We start from the raw sequence: 18,136 nt of genomic DNA, 5'->3' as shown, positions 1-18,136 counted from the left end.
AAGCTGGCGTACGGGTGCAAAAATGCTCTTTGCCAGCAAACCAGGAGCATGGTTTAATGGGGATTAAGCACCCTCCAAGGCTGCCCTTCTGCTGACTGGGGGATGCCACAGTGGCCCGTGGGATGGATTACTTCAGCAGGTTGACATCGCAACTTAGAGTGGGATGTGTCTTTTAGGATTACAGGGCTTTTCACAGCCCAAGTGCCCATTATATTGCCTGGGTGCCCAGAAAGAAAAGATTTACTGTCTGATAATGGTTTCCCTTTGGTTATTTGCAAAAGACCAGTATGTGGTGGCCAACGTGCAGGCAGGTGGTCGAACGTGCAGTTGCATAGTGTGTGGATCAGCTTGTTATTATAGGACTCTAATTAGGACATGGGCTGTGCTCTCTGCCTGCAGAGCGCTGCCTGCACTGGGAGTTTTGCACCCTGGCTGCTGCTCCCATGGGATCAGGGGTCATCCCTTGGGATTGCAGAAGAGATGGGCAGAATATACATATTGGTTGCCTGAGGATTGCTGCCTGCATTGTGCATCAGAGGTGGCATGCGAATGTGCACAGTGTTTGTGTGCATTCAAGGTAGGAGAACATGCTTTGCTCACGTCTTCCAGCATAATTCAGGTTGCCCAGAGAAGCTGTGGCTGCCCCATCCCTGACAGTGTTCAAGGCCAGGTTGGATCCAGGGGCTTGGAGCAAGCTGCTCTAGTGGAAGGTGTCCCTGCCCATGGCAGGAGCTGGAACTGGATGAGCTTTAAGATTCTTTCCAGCCCAAACCAGTCTGGGATTCTATGATAATGCTTGCAGCCATCATGTCCTACCCAGGCTGCCAGAGCAATGCTGTTTTCTCTCAGGAAAAGCAGTGCAGCTTCAAAGAGGAGATCATGGAGTATGTGTGAAACCTGCACTTTTTTGTATTTCTTCAAATACTTTTTAATTGGTGATGTTTCCTTTGCAAAGGTGAAAAATAAGAAGTATAAGGTGTAACATGGGCTCTTGTTCCATTAGCCTTTAGAAAAAGCAGGGGAATGTGAAAATGAATTATGTTTGACTTAAGTCACAGTTTGTAGCATCAGCCGCTCTAGAAATAGGTTATAAAACTCAGGCTGTTCTTAACTCAGGGGTTAATGGTTATGTGTTTTATGAGACCCATTTCAGATTTTATTTCTAGAAATGCTGATCTATTTGCACGTATTGAATTTATATAAAAACCAGCGGATAGAGAGCATGCCTTGCTGTAGTTCTGCAGCCAGAGTGATGCTCCAGTAGACTCCTTGCCCTGGCATCCCATGTAGTGGAGCATCCCACCATGGGGTGGGACCAGCATCCATTAGATGGCCCATAAAGCCTCCTCTGTTCACCTCCTGAAGTTCAGACAGTGGTTTTCGTAGTTGTATGCTGTTTTTCCCTTTCTTTTCCTTGGCAACATCCATCACAAGCTGAAGGTAACACGTTCCCTCTGCAAAACAATGAAGCCTGTCTTCCATCTCATGTAAAACCGCTTCAACCTTGTGCACAGATTTGGCACACTCAGAGACTTTGTGTTTCTAAAGGATGAGGCTTTGATTTTGTTTAAAAAGAAAAAAATCCAATTTCCAATGACAAAAAGATCCTTACTGCAGTGAAGCAAGCCACATAATAAATTACTGTCTGGGTGAGAACAATAGATTTCTGGCTTTCTGGTTATTTATCTTCCTCCCTTGCTGTATCACTTTGTCGAGGCAACTGTTTTGGGTTGGATTTTGTGGCCATTTGCATTTGGTTGTCTCCTGGCTCCCCCCTTCTCTACGCAAATCCATTTATTTCTGTGTTTATTCTAATGGCTCTTTTTTCGAAGCACTGTGGTGTTCTCTTGCTCTGTCACATGCCAGGCTCATGGATGGCACTGCAATGTGGCAGCTGTTGGGTTCCTGTCCTGTCACTTGGGCTTTTCTGCATCACGAGGTACCAGACTCCAGACCTGACACTGGAGGGATGATGAAATACGTTAAATGCTCAGCCAGCCATAGGTGCATCAGTATATGAAAAGCCCAAGGCTAGCTCCAGCAGCAGTCAGTCATTATGGTTTCCAAAGATGTTTACAATTAGAAAAGGGTGAGATCCAGGATATAATAATTTACATTTCCACGCTTGATGTTTTGGCGTCCATAAAGATAACAGCTTTGGAGCAGCAAATCCAAACCAGACACAAAATGCTTCATCTGTGCTCATGTAGATGCAGCAATACCTGGATGCGCGGAGTCATGGTTCATCTTGATTGCTTTCATTTTCCATAGTAACTATTCCTGCAGCTCACTGGATATGAAAGCTGGCTGCCAGCAATAAACTGCTCGTTTCATGCTCTGAGATGCTCTCAGTGCCTTAGAAAGACACTTTGCTAATTACTTGTTGTTAGAAATGGGTTGGATTAGGAGAGAGAAAATATTGCTGCTGAAGGAGCTCATTAAGAGGAAATGGTGGGAAGCGAGCCGTCTGCAACCGTGCTGATAGGCAGGAGTTCAAGCCCCAAATGCAGATGGTCAGAGGTCCTTCTGCCTGTACTGCTGCCAGTGTTAGTTGTTGGATGGTTGTTTGCAGAGGCGAAGCGCAGGGAGGGTTTCAACCGACCTGGATTTGCTAATAAGAAGCCGATAAGAAGTTGGAAGAGTTGTCCTACATGAGCTGCTTTGCACTGGTCTGTGTGGCCAAAGCATCCTTCACCTCCTAGGTCTGGGGCTGAAGGGACCTTCTTCCCCATTCACACTGTGCACTTCAGCAGCCTGGAAAGCCTGGCTCGGAGAAGATAATGGTCAGGCGGTGTGAGGGAGGTGGTGGCGGGGAGTTTGATCGTTGAATCATAGAATCATAGAATGGTTTGGGTTGGAAGAGACCTTAAAGCTCACCTAGTTTCATCCCCCTGTCACCAGACCAGGTTGCTTCAAGCTCCGTCCGGCTTGCCCCATCTCTACACTGCAAGGGATGGGACAGCCACAGTCACAGAATGGTTTGAGTTGGAAAGGACCTCACAATTATCTAGTTCCAGCCCCTCTTGCATCATCTAGTTCCAGTGACCATGTATTGTTGCTCTCTGCCCAGCCCCAGAGGGGCACCAAGGAGAAGAGGGTGTCATCTCACTAAGAGGTGATGATGAGCAGGTCTTCGCTTTAGGGAACGGACAGCAACGGGTTGATTTCTGGAGGCTGGACTTAAAGCTTGATGTTGGCTGCTGATGGGGCAGCAAATGGTTTCTCCTGGCTGGGGCTGGGTTGGAGTCTCTCCTTGGGTCTCACTCTGGGACTCTTCAGTTTGGTTTTATCATTATCTCATACACCGATAAATACATCTGTGGGCTGCTGTGATGATTTTTGGTTCATGTCTTGGGTGTCTCAGAGCAGAAGGGACCTTCTAGATCACAGCTAAATCTAAAATTTATGTATGATAAACTCCACAGGGTGAGCAAATGCATGAAGAATATCTTACCACAGAAGACTCTGAAAGGACATGGCTGCTTTGGTATGTGAAGAATCTGCACCGTGGCTGCCTTTTATAGGAATCATCTCTTGTTCCTAGAAAAACCTGGGATGATAAATCCCATATGGCAAGAAAAAGGCTTTCAGTGATCTGTCAGGGTAGGTCTGGAGCCCGTCACAGTATGTGTCTCCGATGGCCAGCCTGCGATGGAATTTGTGAGGAATAAATCTTCTACAGAGTGAGGCTGCTCTGCATTACTTCATTCCTCATGGAGGAGCACAGGATTGGCATGGGAACATTTTTAGCCTTTAGATGGAGGATAAATAAGGAAAAGACATTGGTTTTCCAACCGGGATGCCTTACATGAGTTATTTAAACCCCATCTAGATAGCTGAGGAGATGTGGTTTTAAAGATGGTCTGGGTGCTTGCTGTCTGTTGGGGTTTGGTGGTCCTTGGACCTTTTGAGACATGTGTCTAAATATGGAGAAGCCTGATGCTAAGCACTGCATTAAGCAGTTCTGCCTGACTGTATTTTAGAGATCTTTTCCAATTACCTTGCCTAGGTGTTAGCACTATTAACTCCTGGCAGTGTAGTTATTGGGTAAATGAACTTCCAACTTTCATTGGATAGTGTGGCGATCCCGATGCTCTTGTCTTGTGTGAGAAAGCATTTTAGGCTTTCAGTGTCCATCCAATAGAAGTGAAAAAAATGGCAAAAGCAACCTCTTTATTTTCATTTCCTTTGCTGATGCCCAACCAGGTTGGACCTTGGGTAGGAGTGAGAAGGTGCGCGGTTGTTGGCTTAATGGTAGGGTAGTGTGTTGGTTTGCCTTGCTGAATTGGAGCAAGAATTGGCTTAGTAAGACCTCTTCATGTCAGCAGGTTGCCATGTCAGCATGGTTTTGGGCTAAAAGCTCCACCCCTTTCTTCAGAAATGTTTGTATGGGGCTGCAGTCCCTGCTCCCTTAGCATGTTTGGGGCACAGGTAGAAATGCTTCATGCAATGAGATGCTGCTTTGGCACAGCTGGGCTGCTGCAGTCCAGTTTTTGGAGAAGCTTTGTGTTGGTGTGCTAGAGAGAGGATGGCAGAAGCATCTGCCCTGTGAGAGGATGTACGTATGGGGTCTTCTCACGCAGTGGTGAGCTGATGGACGTGCGTTGCTGTCCATGCGTGTTTGTCCTTTTCTTGCCATGGACTCGCCTTTTCTTATATCATTCTGGTTGCAAGTTCCCCTGTGCTCTTGCCTCCCACCCATCCTACCCAAAATGGGTTCCTTCTCCATTGCTGCTCTTCACCTATGAGAGTCACCACTTGCTTCCACAAGTTCAGCAAGCCTGGAGCACCTTTGGGAGAAGGGGAATGAGCATCAGCTGTCATAAAGAGTGCTTGTTCTTCTTGAGTTTGTTTGCTGATTAAGGGTAAAACTGTATAATTGCCATAAACTGTATAATCTTGCTAAAGCAAGAACCCCATTTAGATCACTTTTAATAACCACTATTAATAATAATTATACATTACAGTAATGCTGATAATTATTAAGTTATAATAAGCAGTTTGCACATCTATTGACATTTTCTGCTGCTGATTCCTTGTTTTATGGTCATAGTAATGAGCACAGCATAAGCTGCGCAGGTAAGGTTTGTGCTTCAACAAAGTAGAGGGAAGAGAGGGGAACAGGAATTAAAATACAGATTTGAGATTGATGTCTATTAATTACCATTCAGGAATGTGTCTGAGGTCTGGGAATCCTTGGTGGTTGGCACTATGCCAACACAGACCCAAAGGATCACCACTGCTTGAAGAGCTCTCAAGAATATGTATTTGCTCAGTTTGGGAAGACAGCAACTGCTTTGATGCTCAGATGTGGGTTTGAGGTTTTTACTTGTTTGTACATGTTTTGAGGGTAAGACAAGATGGAAAGCTTCCTCCAGGCACAGAGGTTTCCTGACATTCAGCACTAAAAAAAGCAGGAGACCATCCAGCCTGTGCTGCTTTCCTGGTAGAGAGGGTTAATTTTGGAAATGGAGAGATCCTTTAGTATTAGTGTGGAGAATAAACCTTTGTGGGTGGATTTGAATTGGCTTGGATTTAGGTGGATGCTTCCCTTCCCAATATGCCTCCTGCCAAGGAGGAAGGGGCACCATTTGTGCCTTAAAACCTGTCCCTTATGCAAGGTTCCTGCTTGGACCAGGAACTATCTTGCAGGACCTAGAAAATGGGTGTCTGTAAACCTGTGATTATCTTGTGTCTGTTTTGTCAAACACATTTTATGTGTGTTTTAAATGGTAGAATTGGCATGGAAATCAATGGGTACCAAATGAAAAAACCCTGCCTTGAAAAGTCTTCTAGAGGATGGTAACCAAAACCCTCATCTGAGTGCTGGGACATCTCTGGGCAGCCTGGTGGAATTTGAAAAGGCAGTTGCAGAACTGGGAGAGACACATCTGAAACGGGATGAAGTATGGAAAAAGTAGAAAGAAATATGGAAAGTGGGCTGAGAGAGCAGAGGATGCTTTCTTGAGTGATGAAGTGCTTGAACATCACCTATGGAGTCATAAAACCATTCAGGTTAGAGAAGACTTCAGGAAGTCTCTAGTCCAACCACTTGCCCAAAGCAGGGTCAGCATCAAGTGTAGACATTATCTTCCTGTTGTAGTGATCATGTAGGCATGTGTGGTCCTAACCATGAACCCTGTAATGGAATGGAGTGTGATTGGAAGGGCAATCCAAAAGGCAAATTCAGAACACCCAGAGCTGGTCATTGCCAGGGGGTGCCAGGAGATGCCAAAGAATCAGGATGTTCCTCTACTTGTCGAGCCTGTTTTATTGACACCCTGGGTTGGGGATGGTGGCGCATTGGCGCAGCCAGCACACTGGGATGGTCATGTTGGTCTCTGTGTCATTATGTGATTCACACCGACTTGGTGTAGACTAAGCATGTAATCATAGAGTGGTAGAATAGTTTGGATTGGAAGAGACCTTGAAGCTCATCCAGTTCCAACCCCCTGCCACAGGCAAGGACACCTTCCACTAGAGCAGCTTGCTCCAAGCCCCAAAGAAGATTACAGACTGTGACTTGCTCATCTTTTATCTTATTATAAGGGTTAGATGTCAACCAATTCACTGTCAGTGCTTGGACATCTGCTCTAGGGATCTTTGTGTGCTTAATCTTTGTAATGATGATCCTATCTCAGGTGTATGTGATAACTCATCATCCTTAAACATAGGGGAGTTTTCTTTATGCTAAGTTTTGGTTTTTCTTCAGAGAGAGGTGAAGGTACTGCAAGATGGCTTGGCCTTAAGGTTTCCTACTAGAGATCCATAAACATGTCAGATACATGTATTGCGTGTGTTTGCTGGACCTGGTGACTTCTGACAAACCTGTTCCCTTTCAGTCCACTGCCTCTTCTGTTGCTCATCAGCAAGATGCTGATTGGGCATGGCACTGAGGACCCCAAAAGCGGAATCATATGTTAGCCCTTGCTCTGCTTTATCATGTGTATTCAAAGGGGAGCATCCTCTGGGCTTAATTTCCTCCAGTTCCATCTTAACAAAAAATATAAAATAGGAAAAAAACCCAACCCTTTTGGATTGTGTTTTGTGACCCCAGGGGATGTAGGATACTCAGGTGTTGCCCCCTGTATGAGCTGTCCCCTACCTCTTGTGATCACCTCCCCCTGCCATTATGCCCTCCAGGAGTCATTGCAGCCACCTATTCCCCCAGCTTTTTCTTTAGCACTTGTCATATAATAATCGGTACTTTCCATTTGGTAATTGGCACTAATTAGCTAAAAGGGGAGTAGCATGCTCTCCTCCAGGGCGCCGTGCTCTCTGGAGTGCCTCCTTTTATTTCCTTGCCTACTCTTTTTCTTTCTCTTTTTTAATATGCCACATGATGCCTCTTCAGGAGCTAATGTGTGATATTGATCTACAAAATGAGCCTTTTTGACAGTCGGGGCACAATTGGGAATAATTCCTTGAGCAGATGAAGTCCTTCGGCCAGAACTGCTCGTTCTCGGCAGTTGCCAAATGAAGCCACAATTGTTCAGAAGTGACAGATGAGAAATAGTTCAGAAGCTGGAAATTGCCTGAGCTGGGAACAGATTTTTTCCCCCCTTCCCTTCCGGACGGCATGTGACTCACTCCGAATTTGCTTGGTGATTTTATACTTGTCTCAGAACTGACTGTAAATACCGGCTCCTGGTGAAGGAGAGGGTGAGTGATGAAGTCGCCGTGTCCTGCAGTGTGGTGGGAGCTCCGGTGTCTCCTCCCTCACAGCCTCAGGGAAGGAGGAATATGAGTCTTTACCACAAGACACTGGTCCAAAGCCTAATTTGTGAGCAGACGTGCCCAGCATAGGTACAGGAGCTGATGTTTTCTGTTCTTTAAGGTGTGATTGGCATCCAGCCATGGACGAATAAGGAGGAAGACAGCATTAAAAGCCCCCGTATCTTCTATAGAGCCATTCTCCTGCTGAGAAAGAGGTTTTAAAAATAGATTCTGATGTGGTATCAGTTTCACCTCCATGTGCAAACCTCCTCACCGAACCATTTACAGTCCTACTGTTGACTCAGCATCATTTTCTGCCGCTGTCCTAGAGAAGCTTTTCAGTTATCATCCTCTTCATCACACCCTTGTCCATCATGCCCTGCTTATCACCCTTATCCAGCACAGCTAATGCCATGGGATTTTTAAATCAAGCTTTTTAATTTGGGGTGGGTTTTTTTACTGTGCATGTGTCTGGAGGTTTCAGTTTGGGTTTCAAGAAGAAGGCAGGCAAAATGTCTGTTGTTGTCCTTAGATGTCAGAATATTACAGAAATGGGATGTTATTTGCATACATGGAAACTCTGCGACCATGTGGGATTATTATAAACGTTATTGGAAACACAGATGTACAGCAAAAGGTATTCAGCCTGTGGTAACTGATAGGCTTTGACTGCTTTTTATGATTACTGGGAAGTCATTCCTTGCGTTTCTGTGTTTTGCTCTCTCAGGCCCCCTCTGTTCTTGGCATCTCTCCCAAAGGGATGGAGAACTCGTCGGTGGCATCAGCCTCCTCGGAGGCGGGGAGCAGCCGCTCTCAGGAGATCGAGGAGCTGGAGCGTTTCATCGACAGCTACGTCCTGGAGTACCAGGTCCAGGGGCTGCTGACGGATAAAACAGAGGCGGATGGCGAGAGTGAGAAGACACAGTCCCACATCTCACAGGTAGGCAGAGGCTCTGGATGGAAGAGGGCCTGCGGGATACTGGTGTCTTGGGTTGGGGATGTATGTCCAGCTGAAGCTGCTGTTCCACAGTTGGGATGTGAAGCAGGACATAATAAACCACTGAATTTGAGGCAGCTTGCTTGTTTCACTATGTATATATGAGGCCTCCAACGAGTTCGTAGAGGTCTCCTGCCCAGCCAGCTTTTGGTTTTAAATGGTCTCAAGGGGTGTGACCAGAAGCTTTTTGATTTCTCCAGGGTTTACAAAGAAATGACCTTTCATTTGTAAATGGAGGAAGCCTCTCTCCATCCCAGACTGGTTTCCCAGGGTGGAAAAGTCCTGGGAGGATTGGGAAGACCTGCAAGGGCTGCAGTGAGGGGATGTTCAATACTGAGATGTGCTCTGGTCTATATGCACGGGAGTGTCCATGAAATACTGAAGAACAGAAGATCAGTCAGAAGCCCCAAATGCTCCCCAGAAGTGTGGGGTTTGTGGGCATTTTTAATAATGAGCCTTTTTGCTCATTTCATGGTTGTTACGCCAAGGAAGAAAACTTCTGTATTGCAGAGTATGGAATACCCAGAAAACAGAGGGGTGGTTTTAGTGGGGATGTGGTTTGGTTTTGTCATCAAGGATGACATATTTCTAATTAGATTTGTTCCTAAAATAGACATTTTAGGTCCAACACAAGGAGAAATGAAACCTCCTGAACCATTGTTGTTGTTCAGAGGGATTAATTTGTATTCTGGTGCCACAGTGTGCCAGATGTTTGCTGAAGATGTGAACTGTTGAAGGGATTAAGGAGCCCATGGTGCAGGGAGCAGTGAGCTCTGGTCTGTGCCCTTGGGCTGTTAAGGCTGCTGTGATCCTCCATCTGTGATAGAGGTGCTTTCTTGCCCTGCAAGGCTGTCAGTTGGATAAAATAGATTAGAGACCACTGAGGAGACTGAAATAAAAATGTAAGACTGAAGGGTCATAAGGGTAAGGATATGGCCATCATTAGGTAGCTGAGATGCTTTTGAGCTGCTGGAGACGTCTGCTGGTCTGACTTGGGTCTTTGTCTCTTCATGTGAGGTACAAGGGAGACTGATCTTGAGCAGAGATCCCCCCCACCACTTCACATGAAGCCTTGTCTTTAGTTTAACAGCTAAGAAGACTGCCTGGCAAAGCCAAGCTGGGGGTATGGTGATGGGGAGCAGGGCAGAGTCCAGGCTGGATTAGTCCAGGACCATGACCTCTGTCAGCATGCAGGGAAGTTTTGTTGCACAGGTCTGTTAATTGCTTACTGATGAGGCCCTGTCTTCCTAGGGCTTCATTTTACTTTAACTTGGAAAGAATGGTTGGGGTAGTGAGGGGAAGGAGCTCTCCTGCCAGCTGACAGCGGTGTCCGCTTCTTCTGTGCCCTGCCATGTGCACCCCACGTGCTGGTGGTCATGATCACAGAAGCCAGTGTTCTCAAGTCCAGCACAGAGGAGCTTTCTTTGCACCCGAGGAGTGGGGCCATGTGAATCTCATGAAGCTCAGCAAGGCCGAGTGTAAGGTCCTGCACCTTAGCTGGGCTTTAAACTGAAAGAGGGGAGATTCAGGTTAGACATTAGGCAAGAAGTTCTTCCCTGTGAGGGTGCTGAGGCGCTGGCACAGGGTGCCCAGAGAAGCTGTGGCTGCCCCATCCCTGGCAGTGTTCAAGGCCAGGTTGGACACAGGGGCTTGGAGCAAGCTGCTCTAGTGGAAGGGGTCCCTGCCTGTGGCAGGGACTTGGAACTGGATGAGCTTTAAGGTCCCTTCCAGCTCAAACCATTCCATCATTCTGTATATGCAGGATCCCATCCTTGCATGGTACCAGCAGTGTTTATCTGATTTATCTCAGCTATGCACATCTGTAGAGCTGAGGATCTGATCCAGATCTTTGGAGCCTTTATTTCTTAGCTTGGTGTAAAGAGATTACCAATCAAAGTACCCTTTTCAAAAACAGATTTTGCTGAAGAGGCCTTTTACAAATTGAGGATCAAAGCTCTTAGAAGTGAGAGAAAATACTTTTAAAAATCAAGAGCTCTGAAGTACTTTATAGTGCAATTTAACCTAAGGCTGGAAAATGCCTATGTTTGAAGTGGTGCTTTAGAGGGGCTTCAGGTTAAACAGGTAAGTGCTGCTTTATTTAATGTATCAAGCTTAGAAATACTATTGAATTAGAAAAGAATTAATAGTCAAAGTTTTACAAGCACTTGAAGGCTGTCCACAGTTCTGCTCATAAGTCCAGGCTCCCTCTCCATCTTAAGGACAGAACCTGCTAATTCTTGTGGCAGCCCATGTACAAGTTTTGCATTGAGATCATAGAATCATAGAACAGTTAGGGTTTGAAAAGACCTTAAGATCAGCAAGTTCCAACCCTCTTGCCATGGGCAGGGACACCTCACACTAAACCATGTCTCCCAAGGCTCTGTCCAACCTGGCCTTGAACACTGCCAGGGATGGAGCATTCACAACTTTCTTGGGCATCCCATTCCAGTGCCTCACCACCCTCACAGGAAAGAAATTTGTCCTTATATCCGATCTAAACTTCCCCTGTTTAAGTTTGAACCCATTACCCCTTGTCATAGCACTACAGTCCCTAGTGAAGAGTCCCTCCCCGGCATCCTTGTAGGCCCCCATGAGGTCTCCACGCAGCCTTCTCTTCTCCAGGCTGAACAGCCCTAACTTCCTCAGCCTGTTTTCATATGGGAGGTGCTCCAGCCTCTGATCATCCTTGTGGCCTCCTCTGGACTTGTTCCAACAGTTCCACATCCTTTCTATGTTGAGGACACCAGAACTGCACACAATGCTCCAGGTGAGGTCTCACAAGAGCAGAGCAGAGGGGCAGGATCACCTCCTTCCACCTGCTGGTCACGCTCCTTTTGATGCAGCCCAGGATACGGTTGCTTTCTGGGCTGCGAGCGCACACTGAAGCCGGCTCATGTTCATTTTCTCATCCACCAGCACCCCCAAGTCCTTCTCCTTGGGCTGCTCTGAATCTCTTCTCTGCCCAACCTGTAGCTGTGCCTGGGATTGCTCCTACCCAGGTGTAGGACCTTGCACTTGGCATGGTTAAACTTCATGAGGTTGGCATCAGCCCACCTCACAAGCATGTCAAGGTCCCTCTGGATGGCATTCCTTCCCTCCAGGGTATCAACAGAACCACACAGCTTGGTGTCATTGGCAAACTTCCTGAGGGTGCACTCAATCCCACTGTCCATAATACTGTCCAAGTATCCATAAGATACTTGGTTGCAGCAGCTAAATCTATCTTCCAGAAGTGAAAATGTGATTTTAGCTTTTCCCGCTGCCTACCCTGAAAGAAAGGAGCTGCTGGGTTTTTCATATCAGTTCTGGTAATGCTGTCTTCAAAGATGGTCAGGTTTTATTTTGAAAGAGAGATGAATAATAGTAAAAGGTCTGAACACTGAACAATTCAATTAAACCAGATTTGGAAGCATCCTAAATTAAGCAGCTAAATGTGGTTGTTCCCCAGACCACTGGTGTAAAAGTTTAATTAGGATTTCTATGTGAAACTCCAGCAAAATCCAGTATTCATATTTTTAGGGCTGTATATGGGACAAGAATCGAAGAATGGGCTTTTACATAGATCACCTGATTTATCAAGCCATGTCTTAAGGGCGGCATTAAGAAGTAACTATCTCTTGTTTTCCAGTGATACTCATTTCCCATATTCCCATTTCCAAATAGTCAGGAAATCTTACTTCTGATTTTCTCTTCCTGATTGCTTCTTATCAAAGCAAGCAATAAACACGCGTATATCCTGCAGCTTGTTGGTCTAACCTAGTAGAAGCCAGACTGATTGAAGGTGGCACATCCCCACTTAATGAGAGCTGGATGAAGAAGGATGGGTTTAGGGGGCAGGTACTGGACTGAGGCAAAGAAAACTGTTTTTAATTGCAAGGTTCTTCCAGTAGCTTAATCTTTACTGTTGGGCAAGTTACTTAATCTGTCTGGGGTTCATTTCCTTGTGGCTGTAATAGTGTTCACCTTGTCTGAGAGAGGATAAATCCACTCATCCACATGTGTGGGCTGCTTGGATGGTACCACAGCCCTGGATAACTGCTCTCCATGCCTAGGGAATCATAGAATCCCAGACTGGTTTGTATTGGAAAGAATCTTAAAGCTCATCCAGCTCCAACCCCTGCCACAGGCAGGGCCACCTTCCACTAGAGCAGCTTGATCCAAGACCCTGTGTCCAACCTGGCCTTGAACACTGCCAGGGATGGGGCAGCCACAGCTTCTCTGGGCACTCTGTGCCAGTGCCTCAGCACCCTCACAGGGAAGAGCTTCTGCCTAATGTCTAACCTGAATCTCCCCTCCTTCAGTTTAAACCCATCACTCCTTGTCCTGTTGCTACAGGGAAGGAAGGAAAGGCACACTGCACACTGCTTCATCCTCCATACTGCTCGCAGGGGTGCTGCGTCCATCCCCAGTCTAGAGAATCCCAATGTGGGGGATTCCATGGTGGGTATGTCTCCAGCCTTGCTTCAACCAGGAAGAAGAGGAAAGTCAGAGGCAAAATGCTATTTTCTTTTGGCTATGAACTTAATAATCAGTGAAGTGTACCTTGGGAGACCTTTCCAGTCACATGGTTGCACTCAAAATTGTTAAAGGAGATAAGTCATAGGTCTAGTAGAAGGCTCTGAAGCATGGTAGCATCATGAGAGTCTCCAGGTTCATCAGCAGAGGCAGCAACAGAGTGATGGGCAGCTCTTTAATGGGCTTATTAAAGAGATGGATGAGGACCTCCCATCTGGTGAGCTAGAATGGGTTCTCTGAGCAAGGCAGAGCTGTGCAGTGATAATGGCAGTTTAGTGGTGGCTCTTGCTGGTATTTTGTGTTCCTCTTATACCTGTCAAGAAGCTGTCACGGAGCTGCTGTTTGTGTGGAATTGACTTTTCATTTTCCTGGTGCGTCAGCTTTGGTGGTGGCAGCTGAGTGCTTCCAGGACGAAAGACCTCAGGAATAGGGGTGCTAACCAAGAGTCTAAATGTTGTTGAGGGGTGAAAAAATTGCTTTAGGATTAAACACCATCTTTCATGTTTGTCTAGTGAAAACTGAGCTTTTTAATTTTTTTCCCCCAGTATGATGCAGATTTCTTTGAGGGAGGTAAAAAACTCCCAAATGACCTCAAATTGAATTCTGTTGGTGGAGGCACCTTGCTGTCTAACCTTGGGGAAGCTGGCCTGAGCAGCTTGTGGTCCTCTGTGGCAAGGAAGTCATTTGGTACCCATGTCCTTCAGCATGGGATGAAGTTGGTGTGACAACAGGGCTGCCATCCAGGCTGCACGTTGCAGCTGCAAAATGCAGCAGTGGCCAAACATGTAGCTTTGAGCTCTGTTTTGTGATGTTTAAAATAGAACTGTGGGGTTTTGGCAGGTCAGGAGTCATATCTCTCCCTGAAGTGAGCAGAGTTGGGAAAAGCAGAAACTTCCCAACTTTCCATAGAAGACTCCATGGGAAAGAGTAATCAATTCAAGTACCACAAGCCTGAGATACCAGATGCTGTTGGAATCAGCAAGGAAATAGGGGGGGTGGATTTTATTGCAAAGCATCATTTCAAGTGCCTTCCTGCAATTGTTCCTGCATGTTCCCTCTGCTCTCTGTCATCAGATAGAGCGTTTCCAAGCCAAAGCTTTGGAATCATCCTCAAAACAGGGGGGGGGGGGGGGGGGGGGGCCACACACATGCATTGATGCCTGTGGCTGGATGGTGTGTGCTCTGCGCTGTGGACTGACACAGCAGTTTTCCCCAGCCTGGCTATTATTTTACACAATCCCTGTTTTTATCCCTTTTACAGTGGACTGCAGATTGTAACGAGCAGCTTGATGGCAGCTGTTCCCCATCCCGAGGGAAGGGCTCGTCGTCCCACGAACACAGTCAGGTAGGGGTTGTGCTTGGCTCTTCCTCACCAGAGCTTTGCTTTTGTTCTTGTACTGCACATGCTGCCAGCTTTCCTTCTTCTGTGGAAGGGGAGATGTGTCCCTCTGCTTGGCAACCAAAAGCTCACTCCCACCAAACCCATGGGAGATGGGCAACATCGCGATGTGTGGATGGATGGATTATGTGGATGGATGTGTGGATGGAAGGGGAGAAAGAGCATCCTGTTTATTCCTGAAGAGCTTCTTTTTGCCACCTGTGTGAAGAGCCTACATGGAGTTGACTTGGAAGTATGAGATGAGGGATCTTTGTGTAGCTGTGCTACTTGGTTGTGTGCTGCAGCACAAGGATGGTGTTGAAGGGGAAAAGGGTTAAATAGCTGTCTCAGTGAACTGGGAGAAGAAGCAAAATAGGGTGTGCTGAGAGCATGTGTTGGGTTTGCAATGACAGAAGTCAGATGCGAGCTGTTTTTTGCGGTTGTACCTGGTGTGAACATCAATGTATTTACCAAGTGCTGCTGGCATCCCTGGAGGCGGCTGTCCCTCCTCTGCATGAGCACCAGTGTGGGAGAGGGCTGGGAAGGGTGGAGGCATGGGTTTGACCATTGTCAGGTGGTTGAGGGTCTGCACTGCCAACATGAGACGCATCAACTGTGTAAGACCAGCACTGACCTGAGATGTGAGTGGGAGCTGGCTGCAGGAAGGGGTGAAGCAGCATTTGCAGTTTCTGAGGCTGATGGATGTCCCAGGGCTTCAGAGCAGTGGTTCTGCTGCTTTTTCCCTGATTGACACCCTCCAGGCTTCAGTCCCACATGTGGGATGTATGAGAAGAAGCCTGGGAACCCCTCGCAGGGTGGTGCAAGAGGCCGTGTCACTCTGAGCAGTGTGTATTGCAGTTCCCAGTTTGGGCACAGTTTCTTCCCACATAAAGCCGTGCTGGAAGCTGCTTGACTGTGGGATAGGGATTCACACATCCCCTCCGTGCCTGGATGCAGAGATGCTGGGAGCATCTATACAACAACCTGCACACAACAAAGGCAAGACCCTGTTGTGTAGAAAGGTGCATGCTATAAGGGGATGCTGCCTCAGATGAGCTCGGAAGCTGCCAGACAGAATTGTGGATGTAATTTGTTATAGCTTTGATCTGCTCCGAAATACTCGACATCAAAACCTTATCTAGGCACTCCTTGCAGTGCTGCAGCCAGCTTGAATTTCAGCTTGAAATCCATCTGGGAGGCTGGCCCTTTCCATGGAGCCTCCTTGGGTGGCACAGGGTGTTAGCAGGGCTGGGTCTTTTCACGGGGGAAGAAGGTCCCTGGCTCTTCACCGAGTGGCTCAGCTGATGTGCCAGTCCCTGGTGGGTACCACAGGAGGATGCAGGAGTCACGTGCGAGTGATGCTTTCCAATCAGTGCCGCCCTGACATCTTCCATCTGCCTGCTGCCGTGCTCTCTTTTGTTTCAGCTTACAGGATTTTGTTGTTGTTGTGTTTTGGTTTGGGGTTTTTTTTTTTTGGTGTTTTGTTTTTTGTTTTTTTTTTCCCTGGTAATTAAGCCTATGTGATCTCCTCCAACAGGGAGCTTGCTTTCTATGTACAAATAACATTTGACGATGCCCAAGCTGTTTGCTCTGCATTTGGGCTCCCTCCCAGCCTGCAGCAGAGCTAGCAATTATCTCTCTCCATGTTGGGCTTCCTTTAACAGTGAGTAACAAATTTTCCTTGGCACCAAAGAGAAGCTGCAAGCTATTGTTCTTCTGTCCAGGCAAGCATTTCTCTTGCAGTTACTGATACACGGGTGAAACGCTAGTGAGGACTAGGTTCAGTTTATTACTGTTTCTGGTTGTGGATTTTCGACTAGTAGCTTTAAATTCTAAAAAAAAATACCCCAGATAATAAGGTGTTTGTCTTGAATGTAAATGATCAATCACTCTTTAAACCTGCCAGGGAAAACCTAGCTAATTATTTCCCGAGGGATGTTAGAGGCTTTTTTGTTACGTCTTCTTAAATGGATTTTGAGGGGTTTGGTTGGAAAATAGAATTCCTGATTTCCCTATTTTATTCCAGCTGGGATTTCTGCGTTGCCCATTGTGCAGATTTGCACCATCTTAGTTGAAAAACCCTTGGATGTGAGATTTCTGCTGGCTTCAGCTACTGTGAAAATGTGGATTATGTACCCATAACCATGATATGCCTCACACAGTTCTAATGCAGAGATCAGAAAGGTCATTTATATGGAAACCCAGGTTAGTCCTGGATATATATTCAGTATCTGGTTCCCTTTCTGCAATAACAGAGTAATCCAGGGCACATTTTCAAAAGTGATTGGCTTCCTAAAGGTTACAGGGGAGCCTAGGGTGAAGCTGGCTTTCCCATGCCTAAAAAATCCCCCTCTGCATCCTTTAAGTATGTTATGACTTTAAAATTCTTGTCTGTACGATCCAGCAAGGTTAAGCCAAATAAAAGAAAGATATTGTGTGTGTGTGTGTAGGTGTATTATGTATCTATATAGACATTTATATATAATATGCGTGCGTATCAAAATCCACAGGATGTTGTGTAAGTGCAGGGCTGAGAACAATTCCTGGATAATGTGCAATTTAAGTGTAAAAATAAGGTGTCTTGATGCAATCTGCAGTCCAGGATATTCCTAAATTGTTGTTTTTCTGGTATTGTGTGGTGTCTCTGGGAAAGACCACCCCATACTTGCCCTGCTCTAGCACTGCTTGGTGAGACTTCTGTTAGCAACGGTGGGAGACTAAATGGGGGGCCAGTACCCATAGGCTGGTACTTGTACATCCCTTACAAAGCAAAGGCTTAATGATGGGAAAATTCGCCCTGGAAACCCTTTACTCTGGTCTTTCCAGTTCTCTGTGTGGAAGAAGATGTTCCATCCAAGAGAAGATGTTCTGCTCATGGAGATCCTATGAGATGTATTTTGTGAAGTCCTGCTGTGCTGAGAAAATCCTGGCCTCACAATTATGTTCAGCTCATCTATAATCCTCCTTGTTTCCTACTGTGAAGGCTGTCATTTGTGCATGGCATTGCCATGCTCCACTAAACCCTGCTGCACTTGAGCAGTACCCCCCAGAAGGCCTTCTGGCACCTCTGGGGTGAAGACCACTCCATCGAGGTACCACAAGATACCATCTGAGCAGCATATTGCCTCTATAAATGAGGAAAGGTTAGATAATGGGATAATTTTAAATATTTTTATGTTTGGATTTTTTTTTTCCTAAAAAGATCCAGTGGGAAGATTTTATGTAATGCTTTATTTGCATTCCTCTTGTGAGGCTGTTGCAAGTAGGAAGTTCTTTGATACGTCTCTGAGAGCAATTCATAAAGTAAAAGGCTTCTGGTATGGTATGTATTTACAGAGCCAGAGGAGCTCTTGGTACATGAAAGGCCTGGCAGCAGCTCTGTCCCAGGCTTCTCTTATGTAAAGTGCATTAACAAAAACCAGAGCAACTCTGCGGGTTTGCCCCATTTCTCCAGGCAGTGGGAGAGAGAGGCAGAGCTGAAATCCTTCTTCCTGGCCAAGTCTGTTCCTTCTCCCATGGTGGCTGGCAGT

The 18,136-nt window shown here is 46.4% G+C and overlaps 1 protein-coding gene across 5 annotated transcripts in view; it reads left to right on the top strand.

Annotated features, from left to right (window-relative positions):
• The window catches only part of CTIF (cap binding complex dependent translation initiation factor), a 153,357-nt gene that overhangs the window by 20,634 nt on the left and 114,587 nt on the right, over positions 1-18,136 (top strand). For 4 of the 5 annotated variants that reach the window (XM_061450499.1, XM_061450497.1, XM_061450500.1 and 1 more), the window contains exons 2-3: positions 8,444-8,656; positions 14,490-14,573. In XM_061450499.1, the coding sequence (XP_061306483.1) occupies positions 8,477-8,656; positions 14,490-14,573 (264 nt within the window). In that variant the 5' untranslated portion in view covers positions 8,444-8,476. The remainder of the gene's footprint in view (positions 1-8,443; positions 8,657-14,489; positions 14,574-18,136) is intronic. The other variant, XM_061450501.1, reaches the window with a different exon arrangement.

Source organism: Pezoporus flaviventris, unplaced genomic scaffold (assembly GCF_033815535.1).
Source record: "Pezoporus flaviventris isolate CSIRO_AGI_PZ_B2104156 unplaced genomic scaffold, CSIRO_AGI_Pfla_v1 ptg000010l, whole genome shotgun sequence".
Taxonomy (NCBI): Eukaryota; Metazoa; Chordata; class Aves; order Psittaciformes; family Psittacidae; genus Pezoporus; species Pezoporus flaviventris.
The sequence above is the reverse complement of the archived record's forward strand: the minus strand, read 5'-3'. Positions and strand labels throughout refer to the sequence as shown.